General features: G+C 41.3%; 2 protein-coding genes across 2 annotated transcripts in view; both read left to right on the top strand.

The window, feature by feature from the left end:
• The window catches only part of KLHL3 (kelch like family member 3), a 161,175-nt gene that overhangs the window by 8,338 nt on the left and 140,226 nt on the right, over positions 1-12,611 (top strand). The gene's annotated exons all lie outside the window — the stretch shown is intronic.
• HNRNPA0 (heterogeneous nuclear ribonucleoprotein A0) lies at positions 5,448-10,156 on the top strand. The gene has a single exon (XM_045892943.3). It carries the CDS (start codon positions 5,755-5,757, stop codon positions 6,679-6,681), a length of 927 nt encoding a protein of 308 aa, XP_045748899.2. The 5' UTR covers positions 5,448-5,754; the 3' UTR covers positions 6,682-10,156.

Here is a 12,611-nt window from a genome sequence, read left to right as displayed (position 1 = left end):
CAAGGTAGCTTACCTTGCTTTCAAGATAATTAGTGTCCAGCCTCCACCGTTACCTGTGTGTGTGTGTGTGTGTGTGTGTGTAGGGTAGGGTGGAATGGTAGGACTATACACTGGCTGGCCCATGGTTTCCTCCAATGGACAAAAAACCAGGAGTTTCTGGTTACTTCTCTTTAAAAAAAAATTTTAATTTTAAGAATTGAGATTTTACTGACCTATAACATTGTATTAGTTTTAGGCATACAACATAACGACCTGATATATGTATATATTGCAAAATGCTTACCACAAGTTGAATTAGCATTCTTCACCATACACAGTTTTTTTTCTTGATGAGGACTTTTAAGATCTCCTCTCTTAGCAACTTTCAAATATGCAGAACATGATTGTTAACTATAGTCACTATGTGGTTCATTACATCCCCAGGACTTACTTACCTTTAACTGGAAGCTTGTAACTTTTGTTTGGTCACTTCTTCTAAATTTGGGAAGCTGTCATTTTTTTATACCAAGCCCTTATCCTTTCATATCTCCTCTCGTGTGAAGGAAATTGATATAATTCCCTTCTGAAAGCTTACATTTTGTACCCAAGGAAAAGGAATACACAAGCAGTCAAATAAGATACAATTAGTATATCCACAGATTAAATAGGTCTATGTATTCTTTTGCCTCAGGACAGTCCCTTTTAAAGCCAGTCCTCATGGTGGCTTTTTCAATATATATATTTTAATTATATTGTTATTTTATTATTAAATATAATATTAATTTATTAATTATCATATGAACTAGCATGGGCCACTTGATTCTTCGACATGTCAGGTTCTTTTTTTTCAATATATATTTTTTTAAGATTTTATTTATTTATTCATGAGAGACAGAGAGAAACAGAGGGAGAAGCAGGCTCCCAAGGAGCAGGAAGCCCGATGCGGGACTCGATCCCAGGACCCTGGGATCATGACCTGAGCCGAAGGCAGATGCTTAACCATCTGAGCCACCCAGGTGCCCTTTTTTTCAATATATTTTTAAAACAAAAAGCATTTTATTCAGAGTATTAGTCTTAGATTGCCCAAGAGGGGAAGTGGAGAGAGGCAAGTGCCTTTGAGTGAAAAATGTGAGAGGAGTCCCAGTAATGACATTTTTGCCATTCTGTCAACTGTGGGGTTCAGAGTCAGACTTAATTTGGTAAAATAAGTAATGGTGACCTTTCACCCATCATCATGATGGTGTAAGATTCATACCCAAACACAAGTCATTATTTTTCCTCTGTAATATCAATTTAAGTGCTTCATAATATTTTTAGCTAGAAAATAATTATTTTTTTAATTAACCATTTGAGGGAAATTAGGTAGTTTGTAAATTTTTTTTCTACTATGAACAGTATTGAAATCCTTGTAGCTAAATCTTCACACAGATCCTCACTTATTTCCTTAGCATAAATGTCCAGAAGCATAATAACTGGTTTGAAAGAATGGGTCATATTTTAAGGCTTTTGATTTGAGTTGCAAAAGAGTCCACTACAAGGACTGTAGCTCATAGTAAATGACAGAAAGTACCCTTTTGGAAGGTACCTTGAGTAAATAAAAATGGAACATATCTTAGTTTTCTAGGGCTTCCATAAGAAAATACCACAGAATGCTGGTGGCTTAAACATCAGAAATTAAAAAACAAAACAAAACAGAAATTAATTTTCTTGCAGTTCTGGGGTCTGGAGGTCCAAGATCAAAGTACCAGCAGGGCTGCACTCTTCTGAGAAGTCTCTCTGGCTTACAGATGGCCATCCTCTTGCTGCCTCTTCATATGGTCATTCCTCTGTGCACATGTACCCCTGGTGTATCTTTCTCTTTGTATAAGGACATCAGTCATATTGGATTAGGGCCCCACGCTAATAGCCTTATTTTAACTTATCACTTCTTTAAAGACCTTCTCATCAATTACAGTTACATTCAGAAGTATTGGGGGCTAGGGTTTCAACATATGAATTTTGGGGTGGGGACATGATTAAGTCCATACCAGAACCCTAACTGCAAAAAGAGACTCTTGGATGTCATAAAAAGTTGGTTAAAATAATTGGAGTTGCTGCTTTCTGGAAATACAGGTTATCATAGTTTTCCCTTTCTCCCCCAGTTCATCCTTTCCCCCTTTCTCCCATTCTCTTTCTTCTTCTAGGTATAATTTAGGTACAGTAAAATATACCTAAAATATACCCTTTTTAGTGTGTAGTTGTAGGAGTTGTGTAACCACCACATTCAGTTAGGTTTCTGTAATCAAGCTTGCAAGAGGGATGGATTTGGAAGGCTGAGACACACTGGTAAGCAAAGTAAAACCAAGAAACAAACTCAGGCGATGATCTGAAAGGTAAAATAGGAAAAAAAAGTTTTTCTTCTTGAATGATCTGAGGGGTAGGAAATTGACTGCTTCATTTAAGTGTTTATATAATACTCCGTATTCACTGTGTCCACCTTTACCAATCTAATCTCCAAAAAGAATCCAACATCCCAATTATCTTGCATTTATCCTGGCTTCATAAATGTCTCTTAAACATGCTTGTGTTGCTTCCCAACATCTCCTAAACTCCTGCTATGTATAAGAGCTTTTAAAAAAAGATTTATTGATTTACTAGATAGAGAGAGCGAGTGAGCCTCTGTGAAGCTTTCCTAGTCTGTAGAAATTAAACCCATAATGGATTCCCAATTAGGTGGTATGGAGGATTTTTAAAAAACAATATAGGAGAAAACTGTTACTTTGGAATTTATAATTTGGATAAGAAGATAAGTTATGGTCTTAATCACTTTCCTTCAGAAATTCATCTTTTACTGTTATAACCTTTTTTGTACTTTTTTTTTTTTTTTGAGAGAGAGGGGTGGGAAGGGCAGAGGGAACGGGAGAGAGAAAATCTTAAGCAAGCTCCATGCCCAGGGTGGAGCCCTAGCTAAGGTTCAATCACACAACCCTGAGATCAGGACCTGAGCTTAAAATGGGTTTGATGCTTAACTGACTGCGCCACGTAGGCGCCCCTAAAATACATTTCTTTCTTTTTTTTTTTTAAGATTTTATTTATTTGACAGAGAGAGACACAGCGAGAGAGGGAACACAAGCAGGGGGAGCAGGAGAGGAAGAAGCAGGCTTCCCGCGGAGCGGGGAGCCCGATGTGGGGCTCGATGTGGGGCTCGATCCCAGGACCCTGGGATCATGACCTGAGCCAAAGGCAGACGCTTAACGACTGAGCCACCCAGGCGCCCCCTAAAATACATTTCTTAAGGTCTAATCTTTCATGTGAGGTGTAATCTTGGGCATCCCGGAAGACAGTGCCCTATAAATATCGCATTATCACCTTAAACAACTATGTTCATCATCTCCCCCACTCCCTCCAAAATAGTTTCCTTTCTTAATTTTGTAGTTCTTTCAGGCTACAATTTTAGTGTTCCAGATTTCAAACACTGGAATGCTTTTGTTTTCTTCATTCTTTATCATCAGTCGGTTAGCAAATCCTGACATACCTGAATTTTGTGGGTTTTTCTGTAACAAAAAGGTAATAGCTTCCTACTGTCCTCTTTTAATCGGGAGCACACTGATCACTATCATGCTGTGTATCATTCTTGTTATCTGCTTCTCCCTATTAGAATGTAAGGTCTTTGAGGGCAGAGAGTTTTGTCTGTTGTTTACTGCCATATTCCCAGCACCTGGTATATTTGTTGAACTGAGCACTTAGTATGTACCAGGCACTGTGCATTTACGTACAGAATTTAATTTTTACCACAGTGGGGAGGTGTTAAATTGTTCTTTCAGATGATAAAACTGGCTAAGTTTTAAAAAAAGGTTAAGTGACATCCAGTCACACAACTGGATGATCACACAGTTGGTAGGTGGTAGTACCAGACTCTAGTTTGTCCTTAAACCATGAAGCTTAATCTCTATGCCTTTGAACTAATTTTGACTACTGTCTAAATTTCAAGGCGTTCCATAATGTCCAAGACTCTAAACCTATCTTACCCATTACTGTTTTCTATCAAAAACCTCTTGCTCCAAACTAGTCTACTTACTACTGTTCCTTGAACCTTATGTGGTTTTTTTGTTTCCTCTCTATTTTGCTCATGTGAAGTCGCTTTAGAAATTTTATGTAGCTTTTGAATCTGAGATTGAGTGCATGTTCCATCTCTTTCACCACTCAATGCTGAATACTCCAGGATGCAGTGAGGAATACCACATCTTCAGGATTTACCATGTCCCACTCCTTGTATCTTGCTTGGCACACAAAGGTTCCGTAAGTGGAAGCCGTTATAACTTGCTTGCATTTGCACCTGAGTGAGGGTCGGTAAGGCACTTACCGGGGGTGCGTGGTATTTATGTATAATGTCTTTGTGTTTAACTCCTTGGGCCCCGGTTTGTTATAAAATGCTTTAAAAAAGCTAACGTGTTGGGAAAGAAGCAACGCATAGTTAACGTAAACCTATAAAATGATGTGTTCCCTTTAGTAAAATGAAAATGCCAGCTGTCGGAGTGCGGAAGGGAGGCTGAGAGGGGCGTCGCGAGGGCTTCACAGATGGCCGCAGGGTGGCGGCGGGTCTCGCGCCACGCCTCGGTCGGGAATCGGAAGCGCTTGTGGCGCACCGCCGCCCTTCACCTGGCCTCCGGCTCGCTTTTGCGCAGGGCCACGTGCCAGTGTTTTAGTTTAAGCGCGCGTCGGGCCCCCGTAAACGGTAACTGCCTTTCCCGACCAGGCCTCTACCCTCCATCTTTGGGCGGGCGGGGGGCGGGGGGCGGAGAGGATGCCAGGTGTAGCGGCCCGGCCGAACTGCGGCGGGTAAATCCAGGCCCCCAACCCCAACAGTCAAGTTTTCAAAAAGCCCGCGCGTGGCGCCCCAGGCCATATCCGTTGGGAACGGCCCCCTGCGCGCCCCCGCTCACTCCCCCCTACCCCCAAGCTCAGGGCGGGGGGGAAGGCGTCGGGGCGGCAGGCAGGTTCTCAGGTTCCGCACACAGGGCGCGCCGGGGCCAGCACGCACCGGGGAGCGCGCCCGTCCAGCGGCGGCCGAAAACGGAAGTGGGCACGAGCGGATCGCAGTGATTGGCTGAACCCACATGTCTCTCAAGGGGCTGGCGCGAACGCCACTGCGGAGTTGGGCGAGGGGATACGGCAAGGGGAGGGGGCAGAACACTGGGAACAGCCGCGGGGCTGGGAGGAAATGAATTGCGGAGGTGCGCGGAGAGCAGGGAGAGTCCCTGGTCAGGGAACACGGGGGAGCCAGGGTGTGAAAGCGTGGCTGTAGAGGCGGTGGCGGGAGCAACGCAGGCCGAGGGCTTGAATCGACCGCGGAGGGCGGGGAGTCTGTGACCGAGAGCGGCGCTGCGGCGCTGCGGCGCGGTAGGCGGGACTAGGGAGAGCGACGCAGGGATTGGCGGGCAGCTCTGGGCTGCCGTACGTCGGCGGTGACGCACGCCTCGGGGCGGGTGCGCGCGCGTTCAGCGGCCTCTTTGTGTGGTGCCCAGATAGGGGAGCGGAGGTGGCGGTGGCGGTAGCGGCGGCTTTGGTTGTCTTGCAGTCTCCTCGGCTCGCCCTCTAGCCGGCACCTCTCCCCTTCCCTCCCCCTTCCTCTTTTCCTCCTTCCCTCCCCTTCCCTTCCTCCCTTCCCCGTCGGTGACCGGCGGTGGCGGCTCCAGCAACGGCTGGGCCCAAGCTGTGAAGAGGCCTTAGCCAACGATAACGGCGACGGCGAAACCTCGGAGCTCGCAGGGCGGGGGGAAGGCCCGGGCCGTGGAGATGGAGAATTCCCAGTTGTGTAAGCTGTTCATCGGCGGCCTCAATGTGCAGACGAGTGAGTCGGGCCTGCGCGGCCACTTTGAGGCCTTTGGGACTCTGACGGACTGCGTGGTGGTGGTGAACCCCCAGACCAAACGCTCCCGTTGTTTTGGCTTCGTGACCTACTCCAATGTGGAGGAGGCCGATGCCGCCATGGCCGCTTCGCCCCACGCCGTGGACGGCAACACGGTGGAGCTGAAGCGGGCGGTGTCCCGGGAGGATTCGGCGCGGCCCGGTGCCCACGCCAAGGTTAAGAAGCTCTTTGTCGGGGGCCTTAAGGGAGACGTGGCCGAGGGCGACCTGATCGAGCATTTCTCGCAGTTCGGCACAGTGGAAAAGGCCGAGATTATTGCCGACAAGCAGTCGGGCAAGAAGCGTGGCTTCGGCTTCGTGTATTTTCAGAATCACGACGCGGCCGACAAGGCCGCGGTTGTCAAGTTCCATCCGATCCAGGGCCATCGCGTGGAAGTGAAGAAGGCCGTCCCCAAGGAGGATATCCACTCCGGCGGGGGCGGAGGCGGTTCCCGGTCGTCCCGAGGCGGCCGAGGCGGCCGGGGTCGCGGCGGCGGTCGAGACCAGAACGGCCTTTCGAAGGGCGGCGGCGGCGGTTATAACAGCTACGGTGGTTACGGCGGCGGCGGCGGCGGCGGCGGCGGCTACAATGCCTACGGAGGCGGCGGCGGCGGCGGTTCGTCCTACGGTGGAAGCGACTACGGTAACGGCTTCGGCGGCTTCGGCAGCTACAGCCAGCACCAGTCCTCGTATGGGCCCATGAAGGGCGGCGGCGGCGGCGGTGGCGGTGGCAGCAGCTGGGGCGGTCGTAGTAACAGTGGACCTTACAGAGGCGGCTATGGCGGTGGAGGTGGTTATGGAGGCAGCTCCTTCTAAGAAAAAATCTAAAAATGCCTGGGAGTGGCTACAGGGGTAGCTCTTTTCAACAACCCAGCTAGGGTCAACTCCTGAGTTCCTTCCTCTCCCACCGCCTTCCCCGTTTTTCCCTTGGGGGAGCCGCTTCTAAGGCTGCTTATCCTTGGGGGTGTTGCCCTATTTGCCTGCCACCTCTCTTGTCTCTCCCTCTGAAGATGGACTCGGCCCCACATACACATTTTTGTGTTACAGTCATTGATGGACTCTATTTTTTTATTATTACTTGGACCTTGGTCGTTTTTATACTAGCAAAATGTCTTGTTTTAATTTGTGTTTTTTGGGGGGGAGGGAGTGAACTTGCTGATTCTGTAGCAAAACCTGGGCGGGGGTTGGGGTGGGGGGTAGTTTACTTTGTTGTAAGGACTTGATATCTGGCTACAGCGTTTTCTATGAAATCTACTTGGATTCCATGCCTGAAATTTGAAAGCATATGTACAAAAATCATTTTTACGTTTTATTTTTAATAAATCATTGTGTTTGACCGTATATGTCTAACATTTTTTTTCTAGGATCCATTCCGTACCGTTTTAAGGGATATTAGTTAAAAATTTTTCGTGTTAATTCTTAATTCTTGATGTGTACTTAGAGAAACTTTTAAAAGGTCCTTTGGTGGGTTTTTTTTTTTTTCTGTTGCCCTTCTAGTGACGTGTTGAATTTTATCCCTTACAGGCAAAACTTTTGAAGTGGTGGATGTAGCTTTTTAAAATCTTTAAAGTTTCTGTGCATCCATCTCTTGTACTAAGCGATTTGCTTATCATCTTGACATGGTTGGTCACTTCTTTCTATGAGAATTTACTTCAAAGTATGTACTGTGTAGTCCGAAAAGATAGTTTGTGTTAAGCATGTGTTTTCATTCATATAAACTGTTTAAAAATTTTCAGATGGCCTAGTTTCATCCCTCTTACTGGTTTGTCTGTAATGAATGGTTACTAATAAGGGTTATATTTTACTCTTAAACTAAATGCATTTTTGTATTTTCAGAGCAGGTTTAAACGTTTTTTCCTATAGCTGAACTGTTGTCCTCTTGGAATTCCTTCCCCCAACCTTTGTAGCACCATCTACTGGCAGAATGGCAGTATATCTGCAAAGCAATTTGTTTAAAAAACTTGTTTAGGATAATTGCATCAGATTTAGAAGTTTTGCCATCAAAAACCTGTGCAGACTTTGGTTACACATTTACTTGTAACTAAGATGGGCTTTACGGGAATGTAGTTAACAGTCCCTATCACAATTGCCCTTTCTAGAGGAGATTTGAAAATGTAAACTGCTATGCATAGCTTGGGCAATGGCCCCAAATTGCTATGACAGCTAATGAACCAGCTACGTGTACTGGTATCTTAGGTGCAAGTTGTAAAGCAAAATATTTGTGTATTCTGCTTGGTTAACAAATGTATATTTGTAGCCCTTTCATGCAGTAGAATTCAAGTTGTTGTTTATAAAAAAACAAAACAAAACAATGATATAGGAGAAAATTGCCTTCCTGGATAGAAATATAGAATAGCAACGTTTATGGATATCACAAATAAAGAATTCAATTCTTTACATGATTGAGTGAGAGTATGTATAACCTGGTGGGTGGGTTCAGAGTACCTATAAAATAGTACACTTGATTTAATGTTACGGTAAAATTTTTAACTTGAATATTGCATTTAAAAGCCCATATGTATAGTAAGAAGCTTTCTGAAGGGGAGGTTAATGGGCTTTATAAAGTAAAAGACTAATTTAGCATTGACTCTCTTAGTTCTTATTACTGTATATTTCTTAATATCTAATTCTTGCCAAATTTTTTTATCTTAATTGCTAGGGGTTTTCATTTCGAGAGATAAGAAAAAAGGTCAAGATTTTGAGGCAAGATTATGGCTGCTCAGTAGTCACTTTGACAAAAAATAGCTGATGTTTGGTACAGATAACTTGAGTATACCTTTATGACAAATGGGTTAGATGCTTTTGCACGAGTAAATATAGTCAGATCTTTTGCTCTAAAATGGTTCTGCAGTTTCCTTAAATTTATTTTTCATTTTTAGTGAAACATAATACTACATGTGGGCTTCTTCATTTGGTAGTTTAGTCCGTTTTTTGAGTGCCTCTAAGATACAGCTTAAAGTTTTCATTATAATTATTACTCCGCTTGCCTTTTACTCAGCTTTAGCGGGAAGATCCAATTCTGGGTCAGTTGGACTAGTCCCCTTTTTGGAGGGTTTCCAAAGTCTGATAAGGTTATTGTTCTTTTGTATTCCCAACATAGTGACTTCTAACAAGTAAAATGAATGATGTAAAAGGATTACCTGTTAATTAGAAAAGCAACTCAAGGTGCTGTTCATGGTATTAACACTTCATTGTTGTGTATTTACCTTTATAGATTTCTGTAATCTGGACTGCTATTTAGTGAAGGCAAAAGCATAGTGGTATTCAGTCTTTCTGGAATTCTTCTTGTCAATTTTTATAGAAGCATTTTTGACATAGCAAGTATTTTTTCTTTTGGGGGGCCACCAGGTGTATTTTTTAAGTCCTTTCACCTATGAGAACTATCTGAACCTTATTACTTAAAATTTAAGAATTCATGAGAGGAGGTGGTACAGAATCTAGTCAGAACTGAATACAATTTTTGTGCCATGCTCGAATCTAATTTTAAAGATTATAAAAATAAAAATGAACCTATTTTTTGTCTCCCTCTTGTGAAGAACTTTTACATTTACAGGATTTTTAGTATAAATTCAGTGGTAATTATTAGGTGAACATGCTTTGAAAGATTTATGTATTAAAGATTGATGGTAGTTTTAAATCTTAAGCTCGCAAATGCTTAATGTTTATAGGGATAACTACAGAATGATACGCTGATTGTTTCTTCCTATAATTTAGTGATTTTCAACATAATTTCTTACTTAAATCTGCTTCACGATAAATTTTTGCATTTAAGCAAGGTTAAAGGGTTTGAGGATACTTGAAAATTTGGTGTTTATGATTATTCCCCTCAAGACCAGAAGTGACAGCATCTTAATTGGTAGGCTTTCTTTACTTTTAAGTGCTTGCTTTTATCAAATTTGAGAATTGGTGTTTTATGTTAAATTTTGTATGCCGGTATCTTTGCTGACTGAAAGTGGACTTTTGGATGTTGGATTGATTTGAGCAAAACTGCAACTAGACAGTATATGGATTTTACCTAGAAAGATAACATTTGATAAGTCTCTCCTATTTTAACCACCACGAGTGTAAGATTTTGATTATTGGGAAAAATTTCTTCTATTCTGTTTCAGAAGGCCCTATTTTGTTTCCATCTAAAACAGGGCAACAGAAATTGCCTCCAGACCAGAGTAGGACAGTGCTTTATTCTTAATGTCTCTTTGCAGGTTACTTTGATGTGCCTTTGTTTCATGCTTTCTATTAAAAGTGAAAATACATTGTAAGATTTTTTTCAATAAAGAATCCCTTGAAAGAATAGGTAAAGCCTAAGAAACATACTTTCTGCAATATGTTATTTAAAAAATTGTTATGTTGCATAACATTTGGATTGTCACAGAAAATAGCATTATTACTAGGAAATAGAAAATACAGAAATCTTGCTGAATCTTGGGGCTGGTGTATTTTAAAAATAAATTTACTAGTGTTAAATAACTGGTTATAAGTCAAACTAAATGAAAAGTGAGTGAGTATTCTACCAATATGACCAAATCCTCTTCTCAAGGATAATCATTAATAAGTTTATATTCAGCTAGCTCTTTTTTGTATGCACTTAAATTAATTTTTTAAAATAGGATTATATAGTTTTGCGTATTTTATGTATATCAATAATATTCTCATATATAAAGACAAATAGATCTTCCTCTTTCTATTGTCTATACAGTTGACCCTTGAACAAAATGGGGGTTGGGCCATTGACACCCCCCCCATGCAGTTTAAAATCTATAAGTTTTGACTCTCCCCAAACCTAACTACTAATATCCTCTCAGCTGGCTGTCTTAGCTATAACCTAGACAATTAGCACATATTTTGTATATTATATCATATATTGTATTCCTATAATGTAAGCTAGAGAGAAGAAAATTAAACTCACAAGGAAGAGAAAATGACATTTACAGTACTGTATTTAATGAAAAAGATCGCCAGGTGGACCTGTATAGTTCAAAGCTGTGTTGTTCAAGGGCCAACCATAAATGTTCCATAGTTTAGTTGTCCTATAACTTAAAACTCCTTTTGACAGATTGAGGTTTTTTCTCTTGATCTGGTGAATAATGCAGTGATTATTATCCTTGCAGATAAGTTCTTGCTGATCACATGTGTACTTAGTTGATTAGATGGTTAACTCAGAGTTAAATGTGCTAGACAGAAAGCAGCAGTTTTGTGATTTCATAAGTATTTTCCAGTTCTTAGTATACATACAGAGAAAGGTACATACTCACACTTGCAGTTTTTTAAAGCCTTAGGATAAATTCAGTGAAAACATTTTAGAGAAAATTTTCAAAGCTGGATTATACATGATAGAACAGTTCAATGGCCTTATTTCAGGAACATATTGCTGTCCTCCCCTTTTGTTTTCTCCAGTGGTTTTTATTGCAGCCGTATTTAACAGTTTTTCCATATGATGGCTACATACTATCACTTAAGACATTTCATTACTGTCTGAAATAAAGGTACCACTGATTGTGTTTCCTGTGTGCCTTGTGCTAGGTACTCTGTGCATCATTTATTGTAGTCCTCAGAATAACTCTATGAGGAGATCCTATTGTCTGTGTGTTGTGTATTAGCTACAGGCTACCTAATTTAATTTGCTGAAGATCATGGAACTATTGAGAACAAGAAATAGGAATCTTTTTGCTTATTTTTAAAAAGCATTGTAAAGGTAAAAAAAATTGCTCCTGTTTTCTCCCAGTGTCCAGAGATAACCTTTGTTAACAGTTTGTCTACTTCTAGATCTTTTTCTTTGCATGGCAAGATAGATACATACGCATATATATGAATTTTAACATCAAAGACATTCCTCTGTATTGATACATATATCTTATATGACTATATGGTGTACTATAGTATGGACGCACATAATTTATTGATTAGCATATTTCCAGTTTTTCTTCTGTTTTTAATTTAAAACTTTTTTGCAGGCTTTGTGTTGCCATTTGCAACATATAAAAGAGGGAAAAAAGTACAGGAGCCTGGCTGGAAGCTATTTATACTAGTATACAGATAGTTTTCTGAGAAATCTGCTAGAGCCCTACAAGGATTTTTTTGATATTTAGTCATTTTTCCTCCCAGCTTTGTGTTTCAGTTTATGAGAGTTGATTAAAAAATATGTAATGTATCTACATTAAAAATAAGCCTTTATATTCTAAAGGGACTATACAGTGAAGGTGGGGAATTTATAGCAATAGACAATTTTTTGTTCTTTTCTAGTTTATTCTACCTAAAACTTGTACCATCATATTTCAGGTGTGTGTGAATAGAGGTTTTTCACTGCAGAAATTGTTTTTAGTTGAATTAAGCGACTTGCTAAGTACTTCCTCAAGAAGCTCTTGAGAAAGAGAAAATAACAGACTGGAAAGGGTATGCTGGGAGAGGTTTACTCTGGATCAGAGGTGGGCAATACCTACCCAAAATCTAAATTTCCAATTGAAACATGAATTCAGATCTTACTATTTAACCTTGGTAAGTCAACTTATTTTTCCTGGACTACTTTTTCCCGTGATGTGAAGACTAATTGCTTAGATCCTTTCCAATTTGATATTGTTAGTTTTTAGTCCTATTTGGTAATTAATTCAGTAACGGCCTTTGAGAGGAACCCTGGCACTAGTTTATAATTCATTAAACAATTTATTGAGCATGACTTAGCTAAATAATACATAAGGATGAGCCCTTGCTCACAAGATACCCACAGTTTAGTTTGGGTGGTGGGAATTTAA

This window comes from Mirounga angustirostris, unplaced genomic scaffold (assembly GCF_029215605.1).
Source record: "Mirounga angustirostris isolate CCGP_5_RB_7025 unplaced genomic scaffold, mMirAng1.0.hap1 SCAF_7, whole genome shotgun sequence".
NCBI classification, from domain to species: domain Eukaryota; kingdom Metazoa; phylum Chordata; class Mammalia; order Carnivora; family Phocidae; genus Mirounga; species Mirounga angustirostris.
The sequence above is the reverse complement of the archived record's forward strand: the minus strand, read 5'-3'. Positions and strand labels throughout refer to the sequence as shown.

Bases quoted from the DNA above. Each gene is read 5' to 3' on its own strand.
- HNRNPA0 (XM_045892943.3), top strand. From the start codon at position 5,755: ATGGAGAATTCCCAGTTGTGTAAGCTGTTCATCGGCGGCCTCAATGTG.